This window comes from Eutrigla gurnardus (genome assembly GCF_963514095.1).
Source record: "Eutrigla gurnardus genome assembly, chromosome: 10".
NCBI lineage: Eukaryota > Metazoa > Chordata > Actinopteri > Perciformes > Triglidae > Eutrigla > Eutrigla gurnardus.
Genome location: NC_139924.1, coordinates 18,933,167 through 18,958,305, shown reverse-complemented (window position 1 = coordinate 18,958,305; position 25,139 = coordinate 18,933,167). Strand labels below are relative to the sequence as shown.

Here is a 25,139-nt window from a genome sequence, read left to right as displayed (position 1 = left end):
TTGACAATAACAGCCTGGAAATGTTGTTTGCAGACTTTGTATATATGTATAGCGGGGTCATTGCAAGTTTACGGGTCTAAAGCATCATCACTTCACAGTGGATCTGCATGGCAGGTAAAATGAGAGCTGAAAATCCAGGGGACCAAATAGAAATCTTGCAAGTGACTTGAAAACTTGGTGCTGGTGTTTCAAAAGGTTTTCCACTTCCATGCAGACACTAATCAAGTACCCTCAAGTTTACTGCTTTGTTGTAACAATAAAGTTAACACAGTTTCAACAAAGCCAGCAGCCTCGGTGACTACAGACACGTCTGTTGGCCTACAGATCAAAGAGAATATATAAATGTTTTATTCATGGGTGGGCAGCCAGAGAATTTGTGAAAATACATCCATGTCGCTCTGAGCTCGAGTGACACTGGGTGTTTCAATAGATTCACATCTGCAGACCAAAGGCTAGTCTATGAATGTGTAAATGTGTGTTACTTCACTACTAGGGCCTATAGCAGTAATTACTTTCAAAGCCTTATCAGTGACTCTAGTGGCACAGAGGCTGAGAGGGGTCACTCAGCACTGATGCCCCTAGCCCTTTGTGAATACATTTTCACTGCAGATGGACTAGGGCACTCCCTGCTGCTAAATCACTAGAACACATAAGGGCAGGGATGTCATCTTTGCGATTATCTGTGGAAAGCAGGAAGGAAAAGGCAGGAAATGTGTACACTTCCTATTAGAAAGGAATGGTACATTTCTGCCCACCATATCTGACAGCCAAAGCTAAATAAACACTGGTAAGATTGCTGATAAGAATGGACTAGGGTGAGGTTAAAATACAGGGCAATTGTGCTATTTATTATGCTCTACTACAAGGTAAATGAGAAAAATAAAAGGAATGAATGAGAAAAGCACAGGTCAGTGGTATACATTGGGAAAGGAATGAGAACATGGAAGGCAACTGATGATAACAGGAGGAAAAGGTGACATTGTAGAGGTTACTGAGAGCAGGAGGAGAGGGGGGATGGGAAAGGTAGTTGGAGAGAAAGATCAGGGGATGTGGCATTATGGGACACGAACAATTTAACCATTTTGTTCACAAGGATTTTACAATCACATGCCAAAGTAACAATGTGCAAATTTACGGTTATTACAAAAATAATGAAACTTGTTTGTAGGATTGTTTTGTAGGAAATCGTGGGATACTTAAAGAAAAATCCCGTCCTGTGCCCATAGGTGCGAATGTGAGCGTGAATGTCTGTCTCTTTGTGTGTCACCTCAGCTGGGATCAGCTCCAAACCCCTCTCTGTCCCCGACAAGGATAAGCAGATAATTGTCGGATGGGTCCGTGAGGTTGTGCATGAGAACATGCAATTGAAAACAGATGAATTGTTTATAGATTAAATAAATCTAACTCTTGGTTTCTTATAATGTTTACGGTCCCATGAACGTGAGGTGACATAAGCAGCACAGGGCTGACTCATTCACAGTAAAGGAAATCTCGGGTGAACCATCTCTGTTATGTAATGGTGTGAGGGGGCTCCATAGTTTCTGCTGAGATTAAGGCACAGGACGGATTAAACTGACGAATCAGGAAATCAACACGCAGAGAAGAATTGCTAGAATCTATTTACAGCCGAAACAATATGGTGACGGCCGTGCCGACAATGCGCAGGAGCAGTCCGTTTGGCTGCGTACTCACCAGTTGAACTCGTTGTAATCGTTATGTGCCTCCCACCAGAAGTAGAACCAGACCAGCAGCAGACAGAACGTAAAGAGGAGGATGAGGGACCACAGCAGCTCCCACTACACACACAAAGAAATACAGTTAATTCTTGCTACTGCGTTTAGTCCAAATTAACAAAAGAATCATAAATTAATGCAGAACAGCTCTGAATGTTGCCAAAACAAAGGAAAGATTTCATTATTTAATGCTGCTATTGCGGAGACAAAACTATTATGCTGAATGTCTGTGCAATTAATTTGTCTTGACAAGCACAGCTTGGACTTTTCCCAAATTATCTTTAGAGCAGCAGACTTTATAAGTATAAGAAAACTTTCTATAAAATTACCTACATGGAGCACATGTGGTCAAGCTGGCTGCTCACCTTTGGATGCAGTATTCCCTTATACACCTAGCTCATCACGAAGGAATGACTTTTAATAACTCCACAAGCAACCCCACTGATTAATGTCCTTATCTGCCATGCACCTTCGTACTACGGCAGATATTAAATTGGATACATCTTCCAAAAAAGACAGGCGGACACTCGCCCTAGGCCATACTCTGGAGGATACGTGCAAACAGGCATGCTCATCTCCAGCTCTCTCTACTTTAAACCAAGCAATATTTTTGCTGGAACTCAAACAAGAACCTTTATGCCTTTTTCATTAAGCTCAGAAGTTTTCTTGTCATTCAAAGATAACTCAGTGCACCTGAAGAACCTGAGCAACAACAGTGTTGGCTGACTGCAAATGTACTGATGACCCTTCGTAACACACACACACACAATAGAATAATAAATAATAATAAATGATAGAATAAAGTTTCTATGTAAAAAGTAATAAGATTTCAAATTGTTTGACGGGAGTGAACTCATGAAGTGAGAGGTAGTTGTCAAATGTCGAGCATGTCCTGAGAAAAAGGCTCAGACTTTAATAAAATAATGATGAATGGAGAAACAAACAGATTGATCAATCCATATGATTTAGAAACCATGTAAATGTCCTTGTAAAATGACATGTATGTGTGCATTGTGTGCACTGAAGTGTCAAGATAACGACTTGGTTCAGTAACCTTAGCATATCAGCTTGAATGCACCATTGTCGTGTGCTGAGGATCAGATTATTATCTCCTCGGCCAGCCTGGCCGGGCCAGCTGATGTGACACGCAGGTAAGACAGTCTGCCTGACCTGTTTATATCTGGTCTCCATCCCAGTGAGTTTGGTTTTTGAACTCTAAAAGCTTTTCAAATGTTAAATATGAACGATAGAAATGCCATCGCTAGAAATTAATTCAAGCAGTGTCTATTTCATTTGGTGGTGATGTTTTGATCTTCCCACATTTTAACATTCAGACCTGGGGTCAGAGTTGAAGCAGAAATCACAATACAAAGATGATTTCTTTAAGTTTCATGGCATAACAGATCAGTTGCACAAAAAAGGGGGGAAACAAGCACGAGGGAATGTTTCAATCCCCTCTACTATTTGGACATGGCTCAAAAAATGTTATCATGCAAGAAGGTCTGCTAACATAAGATAATATTGGCACCAGGCTGTCTTTACGGGCAGGAATGACCTTAAAAAGTCAAATCAGTCGTTATTTTAAAAAAAAAGTAAAACAATGTTTAACCACACACACATTCTCCTATATTTTCCTATCTTATATATATAAAAAAAAGGACAACAAATCAATTCCAGTAACAAAAAGGCAATCATGGTCTCTGTCTGTAGGGACAGCTCTGCTCACTGATGAGAAAGCAGCGACTCTGGTTCCCATGGTCCTTAATGACTACCTGGAAACACCTGGGAGATCTGTCCTCACTACTGAGAGAGGACATTGTTCACCCCACACGCCAACATTCCCCCCCAACACCCCCACGGCCCTCTGGATTATGATGGATGCAACCTGAGAAGTGTGATGGTGCGGTGTTGTCCAATAAGTTACCTACACTGAGGTCTCTTTAATAAACCAGATCATCTAATAAACTGAATCCCAATTTCATTTTTGGGACCTGATGCTAAAGATGGGATTTTGCTATCTACTATAACTAACCCTGCTATATAGCAATTATATATCTCCCATGGCAGAAATAATTTATGCCTGTGTCCATCTTTTCTGCTCGATCTCCTATTTTTTACAACAATATTAATGATGATTAACGATATACAAAATATATAACTACAATCATGGTGTCTGTCAACCAGGAGCAGTACACCTAATTAGCTCTTTGTTCTTAAACATATATTTTAGCTGCGACAGTGTTCTAAAAGTAAAACTAAGACCACAATCTGTATTCAATTATTTCCCATTCATTGAACATTTAAGCCCCCTGTTAGGTCTGGTGTTCTCTTCCTGTTTGCCAGCTAACTCAGCAGCAGAGCTTGTGCAGCCTGACGTGACTTGGCCTGCCCTGGTGACATCACATTACCATTCTGCAAAGCTGGCATTTTGTCCAGGCACAACACCCCATCGCATGAACCGACGGTGCGGCAACAGAAGTCTATGAGAGCGCCACAAACCCTGGGAGTGTTTGAAGAGCAGTGTATGCCAACAGTTATCCGTTCTTTGTTCTAATAATTACTCTGACCAGTGTTATGATGGTAAACCCCTGGAGAAATCATAAGAGGAGAAAGGACAAGTTCTCCTCTGGAAGAGTCAGAGCTATTAGATTAGTTTTAATTTAAATTAACTTAGGTGTTGAAATGTAATTAAAACAGAATCCAAAAACATTGGACTTTTCAAAAAACGTCATGGACCCTCTGAGTAATGTCCAGTGCTGTGCTTAAGATTAAATATATTTCTAAAACACATTTAACTGCCTAAACCACAAATACTGAAAAAGCATGAACAGCAAAAGTAGAATAAGCCTTAGAGAACAGACTCCACTGCTAAAAATAGAAAGATCAAACGGATCAGGAAAAATTCCTTGCAGCACTCACATTAAAACTTAAATAGCATATATTCCTGGAAATCCTCCCCTTGCTCCCTGTCAGTGTCATAAATGGTTTAAACAAACAACTCTTGGGAATATATGGGATCAATGAAAGCCCTTTTCAGGCACTTGTGAGTCATAGAGTATTCATCCCTTTTTATTACGGGATTGCACAGGGGTTTTACTCTGGCAGAATTACATTTTTGGAAACACTAAAAATAGTGTGAAAGTGCCCATTGCTGAGTCACCACTGCAACAGAGGAAATTGCATCAGTGATTTAACAGCTTAGGAGAGGGAGCTGATGGTTTAGGCCTTTGTTCAGAGGTAGCAAATTAATAAGGTATTTTTAAAGTAATTTTGCAGGTGGCGTCTGTTCAGAACCATCGTTGTGCGGGACAAGAAAACCGAATTGAAATAGCAGCCAACACAAGTTTACCTTACTGCTCTCCTGAGTGGCTGTCTGCCTGAAGTGTGTATTTATCTTGACCGAATACAGTGGTTTATGAGCAAAGGCAATAATGTCTTTATTAAAAAGACTTATTGGATTTTTCTAATCTATTTACAGGAGTAACTTGAATTGTTTCACATCCTTTTGGGAGGTCTTTTTAATCATATCACCAATTTCCTTGTTCTGCTGACACCATCAAACTAGTTAACTAATATATCCTCACACATTGCGAGAATACACCTCCAAAATAATGTTTATGCTTCATTGCTGTCCACATGCATAAGATGAATGTTACACTGCTCAGCATCAGACCATATCTCATGCAAATAAACATTTCTGTTTCAAATAATTAGATTTAGTAAATATCTCGCTAAATTGAAACCATGCAGAGACCAATGTTTTGTAGCCCTGATGGTAATTTGTGGGTAATATTCCCCTTGGGGGAGCCAGATGGGTGGAGTTTATCATAGCTATTTACTGTAGTTATAGTTGATGAGTGTACAGTTATGTAATAAACTGACCTATCTATAGTTACATTTTTGTGCAGACTTTCTGGTGTTTTTAAATGTGGTCCTATGGGAAAATCCCAATCTGATTCAAACAAGGAAAATAGTGCATGTAGATTAAGTCATTGATTCTAAAATAGTTGCAGAGATTTCTCCGATAATCAGAGAAGAGCAAAAGCTCATGATAATGCCAACATGACTGAATGATCTCGTGTGCCCTCTCTTATCCCTCCAGGAATGTTTCACTATGTCAAACAGGATCGAGGCTACAATATAGTGTCATATCCACAGGATGGATTATTTATGCTCAGCAGCACCTCATGTTACACATGCATGGACAAACAAGTGCACGCTTACCTACTCTGATACATGTAAGGAAATACATACAAATAGGCTAGCTGATTATTTAACAAAGAAGATGGAAATACATATATACTTTGATTTACATCTGATTTACAAACCAACCCAATATTAGATATGGGCCAGGGTGCAAGCTTGAGAAGTGATGAAAAAAAAAAAACATCACAGAAAAATTAGTAATTCTGCAGAGTTAAAAGTCAAATTGTGCATTGTCCTATATATGTGTAAATTCATACAAACTGTACACCTAAATGCAGCTGCAGTAGCGTTCTTAACACTGACCCTGAGAAAGAACACCGCCTAGCTGCCTATAAATCACACAGGATGACTAGTTTAATAATATCTGCACACATTTCTACCAGAGAATTCTTTTATAAGTATGAGATGACGGTTGCTGATAAGTTCATGTGCGAGGACTAGAGGAAGAAACCGTCCTTGTAGCATGTCGCCACCTTGTTGTGTGTCATAATTTACAGTGACACACTGAACGTCCTCTACACAGATATCACAAGACAACTCACTGAACTTTGTGCTTGGCTCATTATACACTTCTGGTTGTCACATTACTCTGGGAATTGCAGACTCAGGCTATGTGGGTTATAGTTGACTTTGTCTACATGACGATATTATAAGAGGCTCATCTTATTGACGATATACTACAGATGCTGAAAATGTCTGTAGAGGCATAAGACTTAAGCTTAAGGCAGGAACACACCGGCCCAACCGTTGGACGTCTGAAGCGTTTGGAGAGGCTCGGACGAGGTCGGGAACACATATGTTTGGTGTGTACAGCTGCGTCGGAAGCTTTCGGAGCCGCGTGGACGTGGTCTGATCAGACTGAGCATACGAAGTCTGAGGAGGTGGGCTGTTGGACGTCTGAGCCATTGGATACTCTGATTGGCGGTGTGCTAGCGAATCAGAGTATCCAATGGCGGTGTGTGGGCGGGCGGAAGTGACGATTGTAAACTCTGTATTACTCGTTCCCTACTGAGACGACGTCTTCGTAAAATAATGAGCCCGAGAGCACACAACGCGAGTGTCACCCTAGCCAGAGTCATCTTTCCAGAAATGCCAAGTATTTAGTCCACAAAGGTCTTCTCGAGTCGAACAAATACTGAACCAAGACTGTGTGTGCATTGTTTTTATCTGCACTCCTTTCCGTCATTTCCTGTTTTCCTGTTTTGGAGTACTGGCACGAGACTAGCGCCACCCGCTGTTAAGGAGGCTTATTGCATCTCGCGCAAGTGCAGAACGTACACGCTGCTGTGTTGTCGGAAGCACGTCGAAGCGGTGTGTACAACGCAACTTTTCTGCCGAATGGGTCAGACGAGAGGCAACAGAGTGGGCGGAGAGTGGTCGGATAAGGCAGTTGGACGTCTGGGCGGTGTGTAGTGGCCTTTAGAGAACATGCAAATCAGATCAAATTATTAGTATTTACTACTTCATTATCCACTTGAATTTTTTATTGAAATGATGCATTCAGTTAGGCAGACAGCTTGACTCAGTATGATGCCATCTAACATGCCAACACTGTGGGAAGAAAATATGTTGTGGACTGGTCCTGAATCAATTTGCAGTGAAAGGGAAACAGACAGATACAAACAAACACACACCAACGTCGGTGTGTGTGAATAAACTTGAAAACTCATGCAAATTTAGGAGAGATTATCCTCTCAGCTCAGATAAAGCAGGAGGAGGGGGGGGGGGGACATGGCTGTTATTATTTTGCTGACAGTGCTTCTTTCCCTGGCACAGGCCTAGCCACACATGCTTCCATCTTCACCAGATTTAACACCTCAGTCTCTTGTCACATTCCTGAGCATATCCAGATAAGTCCCTGGTATTTCACAAAGGGTGTGCACTGCTTAATAATGCAGCCACACCACCGCAGCTATGCACACAATGCACAAGTGCCTGAAAACATACAGTTGTGCTCTTGATAACTGGTAAATGTGATAAAGACCCATACCAATACTGAACTGAACCTCCATTTACTCCATTCATTTTTAGCAGAGTGAAAATACAACATACAGAAATAACATGGCCGACATATTTTACAGGTAAAAGTCTCCCTCTTAAGCCCCATAACTATCATCAGTGCTCTACTGTGAGAGGATCACATTCTCTGTGTTGTTTACACCTCTTGCAAGATTTTGTCTCTTAACTAAACTCAGGATGACGCCTTTGTCATCAGAGGCAGAGCCATCCAGTCAGAAAGGTCCACAAACTGCATGCCATTGGAATACCATTCTGTACACTTCACATGTGGATACTGGATATTTAGGATTACTTTATTAAAAAGGTAGACCACAAATCACAACATGGCACACTTCTTGTATTCAACAAAGGGTTGAACAGCCACATACCAGGAAGTATAGCTTGGGGATTTTCTAATTGCAGAAGATAAAGTAAAAATGTTCAGAGCCACATAACTTATCGGAGCACTTGGGCGTTAACCGCTGGATATTTTAGATGCATTGAACAACAACAGTCTCTTAGCGACAGCTGCAGTGATTCTTCCACAGTGTGTTGCATTTGCAAGCCAACCTTCTGTTCTTCAGATAGATATCGAAGTGGCTGCCCTAAAACTAGAAGATCAAGTATACTTTTAAATGAATTACTCCTATACTTGAGAATAAAATTGCAGTCCTTCCTTGCCATGTGCTGACGCTATAGTGAAGCTACAAATAAACCATTCCCCCGTCAAGGACATGGTTTCACTATCTGGGTCATTGCGAGTGTATATTGCTATGAAGCATCTTTGAATTTAAGTCACATCCTACACATTTAGGGCATTAAATAAAGCGAACAAACCATAAGGCTTCACCAACTCCTACATGCCTGGCTTTTACCAAATGTGATTTAAAAAAATACAGAAGAAAAGAGATAAAGATGACAGATGCCCTGGAGAAGATGGAAGTTATAGTGAGAGAAGGTCTAGCGGAAGAGTATGATCAAGGAAAACTGCCCTCTTAAATAATGTGTTAAAATAATTAAGATTACCTTAATCACTACTACTCCTTTAAGTAATTTGCATATAATCCACATATGTATATCAAACTATCCATCACCTCATCGTTGACTTAACTGCTTGATTGAAGCGTATAACCTTTCAGTCTGACATATAGAGGGACGGGTAGTCAAGTATGTGATCAAGCATAAAAAATGAAGACAATCAGAAAACAATGAAGACGAGCTGAAATGTTCATGTATTTAAGAAATGAATACAAGTAGCCAGTCCAAAAACTGAAATCATACAACAATATATAAGTCACCTTTCAGAGGATGCTGTGGTGTCACAGTGTCACTTCTTGTTCTAGGCAACGCTCTGTTGTCTTAATCGTCCATTTTTTCTCACATGCCAGGGATAATGAAGACCACAAGATCACAGACAAATGAAGGCAGAGCAGCTTTGCTTCTATTTCTGAAGCCTTTGTGTATCTGAATGGTAAAGACTGGCTAAATGGAAATACTTTCAATTATTACTGAGAGGCCAGATCAGCTTGCACTGCATGACGTGAGCTGTCTTCCTACAAAGCACCTTAAACACAGACAGAAGCAACTTCAGTGGGACAGCCAGCCAACTTGAATGGCTCATTACAGTGCACAAAGATGAAACAGGAGAGAAATAGCATGATCCACCTGTAGATTAGGAACGAGTCTGCAGTAGTTTCAACAGGAGATTCTCAGTTCTCACGCTTCTGTGATTAGCGCAGGTCCGGTTACAGGTAGCTGATACCGGTCCTTGATTGGTCACAGTTTGTTTACTGGGATCGTTATAGGAGATGTACTTAACATTGTGAACATTAATATAGCAGCAAACAACTAAAGATAGAGTGAGAGTATAGTACAGATATATAGTACACTAAGATATAGTGTAGAATAGATATAGTGGGGTAACGTCTACCGGAGAGGAGAATTAAGTTACTCTCCCTCTGTGTGTGTTGTTATCCGAGTTTCTCCTAGCTAGCATAGCACCCACCCTCCGTTTCCCTCTCAGGTAAACACTGTCAGCACTTTTGTAGTTGTTTGCACTGTTGGCGCTGTTAGAACTGTTCACTATGAACTTGCACCTTTAAAGATGCAGACTTATATGACATCACCTTGACCTATGCTCGGAATCATCCACAGTGGAACTAGACAGACACTCAAGTACTTACAGACCAATACAAAAGCAGATTACTATATGCGTCATTACTATTGAGGAAAACTGCGCTCTTAGTAGTCGTCTATATTAACAATTATTGTAAATGATTGGCTCAAGCACTCATTTTATGGGGAAATTAGCCTGCAGAGTGCATGCGCCTGACTGTTTGCTTCTTACACAAGGGTCAAGACAAGTGCTCTCCACCACCACACAGTCAAAACAAAGGATGAGCACTGTGAACAAAGAATGCTGACTCCACACTATCCTATCAGTTGGACTAAAAGACAACCACTTGCAAGAGGAAATAGAGCTACGTAGTGTCAAGTTTCCTTTGTGAGAGAGGTGGGGGTAAAAGAAAAAATCTATAATCTCTTTATTTAGTTCTGCAAAGCTTTTTAGGTGATCAACAAGGTATCAAAATCTAACCACCCACCCTTTTCTGTTTTTGTTGGCTCTGTTTTTTTTACACCCTAATGAAGGTTGAATGCACTCCACATATTTTTTTGGCATCTGTGTGCTGACGTGAGTCTGTTGTCTATGTCCTCGATTTGTGCTTGTCTACACTGTGGTATGTGGGCATAAATAAATGATCCAACCTAGTGTGAATGTGAATACACACATGGCTATGTACTGTGTTTGAGTTTGTTGTAGCAACATAACCTGCGTGTCTTTCCTAAATACAGAAAAGAGATAAAAAGTGAAAGGTCAGGGCAAATTCCTCATCACATGTAGGCTCAAATAATGTGCCTTATTGTAGAAAAAGAAACAAAAACACTGCAGTGTTCTTTTCCTGGGAGTCACATTTGCTCTGGCTGCACACTTTGGCTTACAATTTTATCAAGACAACTTCACTACAAATAGCTTAAAAATTACGAAACACTGATTAAGATAAGATCATTATGGCATAATAAATAATACAACCATCTAGATACACACTTTTCTGATAAATGTGACTCCTTTACAGATGCACCAAACAGCTGCCAGACAAAAGGTTCTATACGAAACCCACGTACAGAAAGAAAACCCCAAATGATGGATAATATTTGTAACAAAATCTGATTACACTAATTAGAAATGTGCAGAACAGGAGATGACAGACTATTGGAACTGGAGCATTGCAATATCAAATGAACCTTTATGTGGTAAGCTCAAGGTCATGGAATGGGGGATAAGCCAGCAAGGACATATTTGGTCAAAGTTAATTGTTCTTTGTAGATCAATCTTTAGAGACAAAGGTATCTCGAGACCATGACGTGTAAGGGCACATGGACATGGATGCCTAACACAGTTCTATGGGTTTCTTAGGTTTTTGACCAAGTAGTGCTTAGACATACAGAACAAGACAATCATAGAATAACTTCGATAAATGTTCCACCTCCTACACAACCATCTTGTTATTCAGAGCTGTGAAAAGACTCCGTTTCATTTAATAGCTTTTTCATACACACATTTTGGTCAAAATGAGTGTGGTAGGTCCCAAGATATCAAAAACAGACGACTGATTCAAATTCATAGAAATTCATACCTATAAAGAGGAATGCTGTTTAATAGCTGAAAAGGGATATCATTCTACATCGATCTCCAAGAACAGTACAGTTATCATTGGAATGACCTTAACCAGATAAATTACACAGAGAATGACATGACTCAGGTCTCATTCACTGCAAACCTGATGCAAGCACGTGTGCAGATCTGAGTCTGTATACAGCTTATATTGTTATATAATCAATGACAGCAGGGGCAGCCTCAACTCTATTTCCTATCAGCTAACCACTGTTGTTTTGACAGGTCCATGTACCCCAGTGTCAAAACATTATATGTTTTTGTTTTGTTTTTGTTTTTTTAAAAAGGGAAAAGCTTATATATGACCTAACAAATGTAAAACTGTAATCTGTAAAATGTGAAAGTTTCAGACTTTCAGCTTGTAGCAATGTTCAGCAATGAACAGATTGGTACACAAGTGATGTGTTTTAGCGAGTGATCATCATATAGATGTGTGATTTATCTTGCAATTTGTCAATATGTTCTGTTTATTTTTATATATATATATAACTGACAAGCAGATTTACAGCCATTCTGATGGGTGTAGTTCACCAACAAAAGGGGTTTCCTCCCCCATCTCACCTTGGTCGTGTCATCATGGGAACGTTGATAGCGTTTCCAGCGGCAACCGTAGATCCCAGTGATACATGACAAACACAGCTGGCGCTCATAGACCTGGAGGGGTTGGTGTTTCACCATGCTCCTTCAGTCAGTCCTGCTTCCAGAGCTCTAACATCCCACTGATTACGAAATATCCTGTAATATAAAAATACATTAATTAATTAAAAAAAAGAAAGAAATATTACATGACAGCATTACATTTGACGTAAAAATGAAACCAACATTTTGAGACCAAAATTAGACCGAATTGAAGAATTCATCAACTTAACATTTACTAGAGTAGAGAAGCATGTCTGGTACCTTGATAGAAAACACATGCTGACCTGAAAAGCACCATGTTTTGATACTAAGCCCAGCCTAAAATACCTTGTTTCCCAGCTACTGTTTCCAATGACAACTGAGACTGCTGGGAGCTTTCATCAATATGATCAAGGAAAAAACAAAAGAAAATTTAATTATAAAGGCCCACCATCTATTGAACATCACATTAAATTACAGTGACCATGAATTTATCACACAGTCTCTACATATCTGGGTCAAAAAACAGCATGCAGGCCCCACCTCTCCCTTTTATGTCAGGCCCAGAAAAAAGGGCAGGCAAAGAAAAGGCCAGGTGTAACAAGATTGTAATTTGACAGAGACATTTTATCAAAACCCTTCACCGCCATGATATATATATATATATATATATATATATATATATATATGTATATATATATATATAAAATGGCACCCTTTTCATGCCTATTTGCTGTGTTAGTGACCATAGTAGGAAGTAGGAGGCCGCGTTGAATAATCAGTCATAACACAGACATCCCATTAAGCTGCCGATGAATCAGCATTGAGACTCTGCAATCACCTACAATAATGTTAATAAAGACATTATAGCATTGCTATCACAATTTTATCTCGCTCTCCAGGGAACAGATAGAGCCTGTTCTGCTGCCTCAGATCAATCTGGGCTAGAAATTGCATCTATGTGATATCAAAAGCATAAATAAACCGTGCATAATGAATGGAATCTCTCTGCTAATGAGAGTCAAACACACAGGTTTATAGTGTACACATGCACTCACGCTTCCCGGGAGCAATACAGCTACGTCTGATGTTTCAGAGCATTTCTGCATGTTAACTACACTCTTCCTGCTATAATCATGTCGTCTCAGGCTCTGGGCAGCTGTTCATTAGCATCTGCTGCAGTGGCCATGTTTCCTGTTATTAGTAAAACGGCTCTGACTAGGGCGGGCCTGACCCGAGGGTATCATGAAACCGGCCAACCCAGCAGGACCACAAGGGTCTTGGCAGGCAATCCTTAAAAATAAAAGGTGATACAATTTAATCAACCACATACTGCGGCTGCCATTACAAATCTTTTGCAATATATAACAAAGATGTAGCCAAAGAAAAAACACTTAGTCAGTGGGCACAATATTGCCACCACTAAGCTCTGATACGGTACATCCAATACCATGGACCAGTATGACTACATGCATAGCAAGTGGTAGCAACTTGTCAATCACTAGGTAGCCAAACACTAAAGCATATCCTGCTTTATCGTCTTACTCTAAATGAGACCATAATTAACTGAATGAACATATTGGAGAAGACTTGAAACTAGGGATTGAGGCCATAAACCCCTGTTTAGAATTATTACTGGGGAAATTAATCAAGGGAGGGTCATTTCTCATAACTCCAATACAATCAGACTTCTTCTCCGCAACCAGAGGAGTCACACCCTGATAGCCATTAGAAGGAAAGCCACATCTGCATTGGCTTCATGCTCCAGAACCAGAGGTTGTCAGCTGAATACGGCAGACTCCATTCCCACCTAATTTTGTTTCCTTTACCAGTTACAGACAGAGAGATGTATCCATTCGTCTTGCATTGCATTAACTTATTTAAAAAAAGAAAAAGAAAAGTACTGACAAAAGGCCTTTGATCTCAAACTACTTTGAGGTCAAACTTAACATTTTCTGTCCAATCTGTGGCTGTGTTGGAAAGTGGTGGGAAGAAAATAATGATTTATATAATGGCTTGTGCATCATGCGCACACATTCACCAAAGACATGTATATTGGATTAAATTATTACATTTTAATATCTGCAGGCCTGAAGCTGAACCATCAGTGATGGTTTGTGAAACATAACGAACAAAAGACAAATACGGAAATGCGTCTTGACATGCCGACCAAGCCTTTAAGACAGAAAAACAATCTTGCGGTTGACACGGTAAAGCTCCACTGGTGTGTTCATAACGGCCAAGTAGAAACCACTTGCATGTCATGTTGTCACTTGTTGACAAATTATAACGTTCAAACCTGTATCGACAGCAATGCCTCCATGTTGTTAAAGCAAAGCGGTTCATGCGGTTTATGTCGCAACATGTTTACCTCTTAAAGCTTCAATTCATGCCAGTGTCCCAGCCACTCAATCACTGCTACTTCAACTGAGCTAATTTAAACTATTAGATGTGAAATATATTATCACGAGGCAGAGCAGGACAGAGGCCACAGTTTTGTCACCTTGAGATGGCAGGCCCATCTATTTTTTACTACATAGTTAATACGCTGCAGCCCTCATTCAAGCTGTATAAAGACAGAAGGAAAAGCGCTGCAATGAATCCCTTCATCAGCTTGATGTCTTACCAGAAACTCATCAGCTAAATATGACCCCGCCAGTGGAGACAATTACATCTTTAATAAACTCCAATGATTTGGCCAAATTAAATACAGCACAAGCAGTAATTGAATGTCTGAAAGAAATCCTATTCATCCAAGAGTCTGCACTTGTTATATTTGGCCAAAATGGACGTGATGCCTCGGACCGCAGTAGGTGCAGCAGAAGTGTGACCACCATGTGTGCTGCACTGTCACAGTGACTCACTACATCACAGACACAACAACGGAGCCACAAACCCTGATAAGCTTGAGCACAAAAAAAAGAGGAAAAGACCACCTTCCTCATGGTCAGTTTCACATCAAAATAAGCCTGTATCACCTTTTCAGATCCTGTCAGCTACCTTGCCCCATCATGACCGAAATAGATTTAACAGGTGAAATCAACAAGTGAAGCAGCTTCTCCAATATTTACGTATCTTTTACAAGAGGTGTGAACGAGAAGAGAAGAGGGCTATATGAAAACCCCCTTAACAGCTGTTGTCATCCCCTTTTCTGCTGCCTCATTTCCTCCCATCAAAAGGCACAGTGAGGGAAAGCAGTCTGCAGGGGAGGAAATGCTTCAGCAGTTTCCCAGCAGAAAACAGCGTCTTCTCCTGACCAAGGAACTGAGCGAGAGGCTAAGCAGCAGAGAACTATGGGATCGTAGGCCAACCCACTTCACCAAAAAGGCTCTGACCCAAAAGGTTCTGAACGAGCACAATGTCATTAAAACATCATTGTAATGTACAGAGAGTGGACAAACGTGTTATCATTTACTGACTTTCACAGCTAGTTATTCAGTTAGTTTCACTTGTGACAATCTAAGCTTCACAACCTTTACCTTGTCAGCTGTTTCCGATATTTTATTGAGCTCTGTATATTGGAGGAATTGCATCTGCTGAAGTTTCAATTGTCTCAATAATATCTCAATAAATCTATTTAGTCTTCTGGAAATGGGCCTGCACTCACTCTTTCCCCCTGATCCTTGTCATGTTCCAATGATCTGAATTGCTTTATGAGATGTGCTATGGACACAAAGTAACAAAGCACCATGGAGACTTGGCTAAACCATGTTGTTTCAGAAGGTGCCTGTGAGGAAGTTGATTAGTGACACATGGGTGCTGAAGTCCATCATAAAAAGCAATAAGAGAGTCATTGCATCAGAGCTGTTAAAACTGGCTCAGCGCTGACAGTTGAGTGCTCTCGCCGTAGTCTTGGCGACATTTAAAATTAGGTCACGTTGAGAAAGATCCTTTGCCTTCGAAAAACTACTCGGTGCTATTGATTCATGTTACTCAGCTCAATGTTTGGGACGGTAAACCTACAGGCTTTTATGAACTGGGCATTGTTTCAGTCATTATTGTGTGTAATCAGTTGGCAGGACATTGTAAAATGTGACTCAAGTCTCGAGTCGTGTTCTAATTGGCCAGGCTTTTTTCAATCAGTGGAGACATTTGTTTACGAAAACCTCTGCTTTACCCAACAAGAAAATGTGTGGCATGTTTTCATCTAATCCTGGATGCAACCATAAACATTATTGGCTCGACACAAGTTATCAACATAGTTCTAACCAAACCAAATAAAAATCACTCGCATGAGTCAGTGTAGTGGAAGGCAAAGAATTGATGGTCACAGCCTCCAGCCCACAGCTCCTGTTCATCAAGTTAAGTCCCACCACAAATCACTCTCAAATTGTCAACTATTGTGCATACAGTATGAGGGAAGCTGATTTGTGATAGTGATGAAATCATCATCTTCTTCCAACCTTTCATAGAACCCACAGGGTGAGCCTGCTTAAAGCATTCCCTCTATGCATGTTTTTTATTTTAATTCTATTCAGGCATCTGGTGTTTGAATTAAATGGGCACATGATAGTTCACGGAGGCAAATTACTGATCGATGATAGAATCAAACACATCCATCAAGCATGCACCTATGAATAGGAGGGTGTTATAATTAGCAGCCTACACACACACTATTGGAAGATGAAGGGAGGGATACTAATTACAGAGCTGCAGGTAAGCAAAAAGCAAGTTAATAAGCACCGACGATGCAGAATTAAGTGCATACTGGCTAACAAGCAGTTTACTCTGATGTTAGGCAAGTTCAAGAAAATTAATCCCAAGGTCTTCAACATTGGATCCAAGGGAAATTTTTCTTGCGAAGGCATTTTCAGTTAAACTACAAATGGTTAAAGATTAGAGATTGCTCTCAAAATCCCAAGAGTGGTATGTTTTTTTTAGCTTCCATTTATGTCCATTTCTCACTTTATGCTCCTTTGGGAACGTTAATACATGAATAAGTGTACATTTTTATAATCGTATACATTAAATGTTTTCATTGTAGGTGGACAAATTACTGGTGTTCTTTGGTAGTAAGGTAGACGCTTTCAGTCCAGTTTTTTTTAAAAAACAAAAGAAAAAAAAACAATGGCGGATGCTTACCTAAGCTACTGCGTGCTGATGTTTCAGTGGAACGATCAGCTTTGCAAGTGCAGCAAGTAAGCTGGCAGCAGGTTGCTTTAATTGTGGTGTAAAATGCATATTTGAATAGAAGACATTTTTTTTTTACTTCTTTGAAGCTTGGTGACCTTAAAGAATATTCCTTGACATATTCCTTAGTTTAATTTCTAAGCATACAAGACTTGAGGCACAATTGATATGCAGTTACATCGATGTCCAAGGTTCTGTAGCTCTTTCAAGCTTATGACATCAAGATGAAAAAAAAAAAAAGAATCAAGTATTCAACACATACTTGTTGAGAGGCGCTGGTGCCAGAACATTCTGGCCTGACAAATGAGGGTAGAGGAGTATTGCAAATCAGTTACACAAGGGCTGTCAATGTCCTCCCTGTGCTCATGATCCTGAACATGTCACGATTTGCATTTAACGATTATCTTATTGACAATGCTCTTGAGAAAATGTATTCTCTGCGACAAGAAGAGGGCTGTAGAAAACTGCACCGTACTGACACAGCCATAAAATAGATGAAATAAGGGACAAGATGGCTTGATGGAGCAGAAACAACAGCTCACTGTGATAGAATTATTGGGGTTTTCTTCTGGCCAACTGAGCAGAGCAGTCTTCGCAGCAGATTTCAATATCAAAGTCATACATTAAACCTGAGATTTAAAAGACTTCGGGCACTGTGCCATACAACGTAGTGAGCTGTGCAGCTGTAGCTCAAAGCCAGCTGAGAGGGAAGAATTATTGCGAGGGGAGGTACTTTTCCAAACCGACCAACAGCACGAAATCACAACTAAAAAGTCCATCTGCCACATTATTAGCAAAGAACAACCGGCAACAGAATTAGTAAAGCTGGTGGGAGGAGTATGGCAGAAGAACATCCAGACAATCTGACAGCTCATCAATCTGGATAAATATGGGTCAGACATAATCCGAGGAAAAAAATGTGTCTAATCATGCTCCATTAGTGTCTTCAAATTAGAACACTGACAGCAGGAAGAGGAAGTGTCATTACTGCCACTCGTTTCCATTATTAGAGTTAAACACAAAATTAAATAAATCGCTGGGAGAAGAGAAAGAAATCCACCAACTCATTTCAGCGTGGACGAAACAAGGGGGGTGAAAGTAGGTCAAGTGATTCGGGTGTGATATTGCTCCCATTTTTCATCTGGATGGAAACATACTTTCGAAAGAGTGGGCTTCACCTGATAGTATGAAGTCTGCTTCATGGACTGAAGAAAGGTATGGTGCCTGAGCAACGGTGATTTGATAGAGAAGCGAGCTGGCTTGACGCTGCAGGGACAGCGCTTGACAAAGCAATGTGCATACAGTGAACAATAAAGCTATATTGGGGGCTTTCCGGAGCCTTGTGGATGAGGGGATTGGCGCTTATTGATTCAGGTGTTTCAGGTACTGGACATGCTGTGCTTCTTCCCTAAGACCTCACCCTACCATGAACATCCTAGAAAAATACAGTTCAAGACAACATTTATTAGGTTTCCATCTACTAGATGTCAAGGCCAAAGACAGGAGGATTCCGGTGTTTTGCAGTGTGCTATAAGGGGCTTGTACCCGGCATCTTCCTGCTGTGAGGTGATAGTGCTAACCTCTGATCCATCATGACACTGTTTAGGCAGCTGATGTTGTAAGGGTTTGAATAATTATCACCTTTAAGACTAGCTGACACTGACTCTTGACAGCTTAATGTATATGTATACCAAACTTTAGTACAGCCTGTGATTTTGAATGTCTGGAGTAAAGATCCCAGAGTGCCAGGCTATAAAGAACTAGTAACACGAAGCCAACAAGAAGCTACAACTCTGGTGTCACTTGGGGGAAAAATGTATTACAGTCATGTCGATCCATCTAGTAATTGTTGTTATTTCCAAACAACGGTGTTGGGCCAACGGACATCCATAGAGCAATTCTACTAGAATGGCAAAAAAAAAAAAAAAGCAGGGGGGTTGTTCTGTTGGGGGGGAGTGATATAAGTTATAACCAGCAACAGGTGTATGACACCTGGTTCCTACATTCAAGCCTTATATGAAGAGGTTTCTTAAAAAAACAGCTTTATAGTCTCACTTTTATCAGGATTTCATGTTCCTCCTCTCATTATTAAAGCTTTGAGAGTGAAGGAGAAGAAAGCTTTGAGCTTCCATTCCCAGGTTGCCTGCTCTCTTTTTTTCCAGTTCCCACATAAAGTTGAACCTACAGTATTTTATTTTACAAATGTTTCTGCTTTCACAGCTGCTTTTACCATAAAACGCCTGTCAACAGAGGGCACGGTGTGGGGCCCCTGGCCAGTCAAAATCACTGTAGAAATCCATTGCTGAGAAAACTGCTTTCTTTCAACAGTAGCAATGTGTAATCACGTATCCCATTTTCCTCTAATTTAAAGTTTTAGTAGAAATCAGTGACTGTACTCTGTGGATGGGATGGCACATGATTGTAGTGCTCCTGGGCAGAACATTGGGGAACTACTTTCAACATGTCACTGTTTCACCCTGGAGGCAATCCTCCTAAATTCATTTGCTATGGGCCCGTCTGCTGTGAGGGTTGAAGAAATATAAAGCAACGACTCAGGCGGTTATGTCTGGACGCCTCCCATATTCTGGGGCCGAATCATAGGTGATACTGTACTGTGTGCTGATACTGTGGCCTGGAAAGCAAACAGCTGACAAAGACATCCATGGCATGCAGAGACACGATGGGAACCATTGTTGTGCTGTGTGTGGCAAATGGACAACTCCATTAGCTTGGTTCACTCCGGCCTCCTCAGTCTGAAGTGGACTTGTATGTTTTATCAAGGTGCCATCTGTCTACATGAGGGCTCTTTGCCACCATCTGTGTGTTGACATCACACCAAGTGTTGTCCTCTACGGTGACTTCTGTCTGAGCCCGAGGTAGGGCCAGACGAGCAGGTTCCACCATGGTAAACTACGACTGAAATGAACTCAGATCATGAAATTACCTAAAAAAAACTACTTTCCTTCTACAGTTAACAGGACGACAATTTATCTTTAAACATTTCTGACATGCAAAGATACTGATGGTAAGAAAAACTATGAAAAAAGGCTGATTCTCACTTTGAAATGTACATGTTCATAGCTAGTTAATGTTTGAACTCTGTGGTGGTGGGTTTCCATCGGTGGAAATATTCCCAAGAATGAAAGAAAAACAAACAGACTTGTTATCCAGTCAAGAAGGTATTTTTTTAAACTTTTTTTCAAAGCGGAGCCTCAGCTTTGACAAAATAACTGCACCTCCCAGTTTGCCTGAGCGTTGGACTTTGAAGAGAGCTCAAGTTGCAAACTAGCAAAGACGGCGGACCAAAGCCTCCTGTGTTCCTACCAGGGTTAAATGAATAGCAATTAGCCATGGGAATGTTACTTGCACAAATAAGGTGAAGCAGAGAAACTGAAGTTTTATACATTTTCTGACTTTTATTGGGTGCTCCCATTCAACAATTTGTCTGAATCCACAATCCTTTAGGTAGTGTCCTCACATGGAGTTCATGTCCTGCCAGACACTGAACTTGTCTGTCGTGACAGGAATCTGCTATGCATTGCAAATATCAGGCATGTTTTGTCGACTTGCTCTGGAAGAACAGCAGGAACCCAACCTTCTTGGAGCAAGATGCAAATTACGCTTTGCCAAATGAGTGCAGAGTGCTGACTAAGGCCCTGTACAGACCTGGCATTATCATGCATCCGTATCATGATCCAATCACAAGTGAACAGCTCCAAATACAGGTCTGAATGCTCCCAAGACACCAAAGGGCAGCTGACTCAATTGACGTGTGTCAGAGAGGTAGAGAAGTGATCCACAACAGCTTGTTCAGCCAAGGGTCACGCTGCACCCATCTTTTATGAACGTAATGACATACGGGCAAACACTTTATTGTGAACAACAGCACATAAAACGCACTGTTCTGTTTCTACCGGGAGATGGGTTAGAACCAGCACTGCTGCTGGCCATCAGCCCACTTGATTTGCTGCAGTCGCTAACTGAAGCTCCGTCCGCCTGAGTTGCCGCCCACTCCCCACCTGGCGAAGTCTCCTGGCGGCATGGAGGACAAAATAAAAAAATACTAGTCTGGTTTCTGACACTTTGGATTGAATCCAATAGCCAAACTATCAAAACTTACACAGACCAGAGTTCTGTGAATTGGCACTCAATTGCTCTTTGCTGCCGACTGGAAGATTCCATGGCGCCTTCATTATTCACAAACTCCCAACTAATTACATTGTCAGACCAGGTCATACTGTACTCCAGTCCTCTGCAACAACCTGACTGTTGCTAGCACGCACTATTATGGCTATACTAACCCTGTTCAAAGATGCCGATAAATTAATTCGCAGAGGAAAGTTGGTTGCAAATAAGGAGTAGTATGACGTAAAATACTGTGGAGATTATAGTACTTGATTGAGGCTGTTATGTACACAGTCTTGTGATTTTCTTTCTCAGTTTTCTCAAATCTTCGAAATCAATTTCGTCACCCATTACTTTTGCATTACACATTTGCTGTTACTTCATTGAATGGAACCACATTTTGCATACAGGGCTACGACATAATGGCTTTCAGAAGCTTTTGGTAGAAGCTTATCATCCTTACTTGGTTGGGATAGGCACAGAAGATGAGTGCATGTGTGTGAATGATAGAGAGACAGAGAGGGCTGGACTTGACCTCACTGCTACAGGGAAGCCAATAATAACGGGTCAGTCTATACAAGTCAAAATTGCACTCCCTCTGGATAATTTCTCCCCAGCTTCGATGGATCTTACAGATGAGTTTCTTACGGTATATAGAAATTAGGAAATATCCGATAGAATATTGCGTACACAATTATATAAGCAGAATGTCTGGGACACAGAATCAATACTCGACTCAAATGGACAATGCGTTTTGCTACTTTCTATACAGTGCAGCTCTACGTGTCTAATCAGCAGTGCGGCTACTTTCCAATTGGCTGCAACATGCATGGATTTTGAGAACTAGATGAAGAAGAAATGGTTCAAAAGCTCTGCAAAGCAGCTACAAAACTGTGTGTTAAAGAGTCGGTAACCAGTAAGTGGATTGCTGCTGTGAACACAGCACACCACATTCCTCCCTGTTCTGACCTATTACATCTCTCTCCATTTATTCTCCTAAAATAACATTTCTAGGGGGATCATTAAAGCACTTTTCAAACAAGTCCAAGCCTTTTTCAAGCATGGCTGTACATTATTATCCCAGTCTATTCCAAGCAAATTTGAAGAACTGCAGAAATGTACATTATATGTTATGTCACCCCCCCAGCTCGCCTCAAAGTGTCAACGTTTGTCTCGTGTTGTTTAAGTCCCTCATTGGAAATGGATCCGAGTTTCAAGAGTGATGTTTATTTTCTCACATAGCGTACAATATGAGTTTCAACGTCTGAATGATCTGAAAACATTTTCACGGCGCAGAGTGCCCTCAGGACAAGGCTTGCAGAAGCATGTACAGTTCTGTACTCTACAAGGAAAAACACAGTATTCAGCAGCACACCCAACCCAAAGCCATTCAATCCATTTATAGGTGTTGTTAAAAGCAGTAAAAAAAAAGAAAGAAAGAAAAGACCTTTATTTTAAAGTCATGACTCATCCCGAGTGATCAGTATACTGAAACCAACATATTCTAATCTCTGATAAAAGTCATAACTGACATGCAAATAAAGGTCATTTGTCATCTGTAAACATAAAAAACAAACAAGTGAGTTGTTGTTACTGGAGATGGGACGCATCACATGGTCAAGATGGATCTAATAAACCAAATGGACCCTCACCAAAAGATGATGAAACTCACTACACGTTTACTGGATTAAACTCTGGATGGAAGTGCATGAATGACAACAAAACAGGAAAACCCCAAATGATTATCTTTCACCTTCAAAGAATAAAAAAAATAAAAAGGCGTCATGAATTATGCAAGTAAGTGCGAAGAGTGCTGAGCACGAGTGAAACACAAGTGCATAATGTGCACACATGGGTGAATGAGTCAGCCTCATAGCATTTCATTAAGCCGTTATTTTTTTTGCGATGGACACAAATTGAAGCATTGGCAACTCAGGTGTGCGGATTCAACCCATCTACCAAAAAGGAAAAACCCTGCTTTCATCATGGGCGTGTCCCGTGTCTGACCAGTGAGCAGTCGAGAATAAGTACTACTGTGATGGGTAAAAACAATAGCTAATATACACTAAATCGGTATATGAATGAGTAAATCATAATAACTTGTGAGGGCTATTAGCTTGTACGTTAACGGGTTTTTTTTGTTCGCTTATGTTCCAACGGTTAAAAAACATACAAATGAATGAGATATCTAACAAAAAGTGTTCTGCAAGGATACAAACATGTTTTCTATTAAACTAACCGACAGGTAAATGTGATGTGAAAAAAGGGCACCGCGGCGCTACACACTCACCTGTCTGGACGCCTTTCTTTGATTTCAGTTAGCTTTGCGGCACGGTGGTAAAAGTTTGCTGGGTTTTCTCCCCTCGTTCTCCCCGGTGAAACACCTCCTCCCGGCCGACAGTCCAACGGGGACAGCCTCGGTGTCAAAGGTAACGTGCGAGGAGAGGCGGGTGGTCGGTGACGTTAAATGCTGACAGAGCCGAAGTTTTACACCGCGAACAAAGGGAGAAAAGAGCCGAGTGTGTGCGGACGGTGGACGCGGCGCCGGTCGGACGTTAGCTACCAGAGGTCCCGCGTCATGTTTTCAGTTACTCCGTCCGTCCGCTGCCGTTGGTTTCGGTCCTCTCCGCGGATAAAGATAAAGCGTGCCCCCTCGCCTCTGTGCGAACCGGCGGAGTAATTCAGCGCACTGAACGGTGGGCGGAGTGTGTGCGTGTGTGTGTGCGTGGTGTGTGTGTGTGTGTGTGTGTGTGCCCTCCTGTACAGAGAGAGAGGCGCGTCACTGAGCTGACTTTTAGGTCACACAGCCAATGTAACCGTTGGCCGCGTTTACTGTCCCGTTGTAGTTCTGCCAAAAAGTGTTTGGATACATTAAAGCGACGCTCACGTGGTGCCAGATTTTGAAAGACTTGTGTGATAATTTATTGCCAGTGATGACACCATTGGTGAGATAAAGTCGAAGCCAAATGACCTACTAGATCTATCATCATCAGGTTTTCCATAGCCGAGAAAAAAATATTCCGACGTGACTTGAACGTTACACGTCAATATGTTTATTATCTTAACAGCATGTGTAATACACTCAGCTGATAATGAGGGTTATATTGGAGAAAATGCAGCTTTGCTTGTTGACGTTTGACAAAGATTAAAGGTCATGAACAGAATCTGCTTGCATTGCATGTTGTTTGATTATTCCATCGGCACACATCAAACCAATCCTGTTCCTGTCTCTTCTGGGTTTTTTCTTCATTTTTGTTATTTGATCTGAAAATTAAGAAAGCTTTTCTTTTTAGTCAGATTACTCAGTTGCATCGCGTGATTTAATATCATTATTTTTCTTGGATCGTTGTCCACTTTAACAATGGGTGAGGTCTACTTTCCTTTACCATTGTGTCTGATTAAATGAGGTATTCTTCTAAATAAATCCACAAGCCAAATAAACAAAGTAAACAATCAAACCACCAATGGGGGCCAAAGCCTCTCAAGACTCAAGTGTTTTCTATCCGTTTAGACTTTGACACCTTTGATCGTATTGACACATACCAAATGACTCACTAAACCAAACTGATTAATTGATTGTTTTGTCACTAGAACAC

At 40.9% G+C, this 25,139-nt stretch overlaps 1 protein-coding gene across 4 annotated transcripts in view; it reads right to left on the bottom strand.

Annotated features, from left to right (window-relative positions):
• The window catches only part of gdpd5b (glycerophosphodiester phosphodiesterase domain containing 5b), a 37,405-nt gene extending 13,189 nt beyond the window's left edge, over positions 1–24,216 (bottom strand). For 2 of the 4 annotated variants that reach the window (XR_014597896.1, XM_084020332.1), the window contains exons 1-3: positions 23,834–24,215; positions 12,232–12,405; positions 1,693–1,796 (exon numbers count right to left, since the gene is read on the bottom strand). Coding sequence is in view for 2 of the 4 variants with exons in the window: in XM_084020332.1 (XP_083876458.1) it covers positions 1,693–1,796; positions 12,232–12,348 (221 nt within the window). In the remaining 2 variants the exon portion in view is untranslated. Of the gene's footprint in view, positions 1–1,692; positions 1,797–12,231; positions 12,406–23,833 lie in introns of all 4 variants that reach the window. The other 2 variants (XR_014597897.1, XM_084020331.1) reach the window with 2 other exon arrangements.
• Between the last annotated feature and the right edge of the window lie 923 nt (positions 24,217–25,139).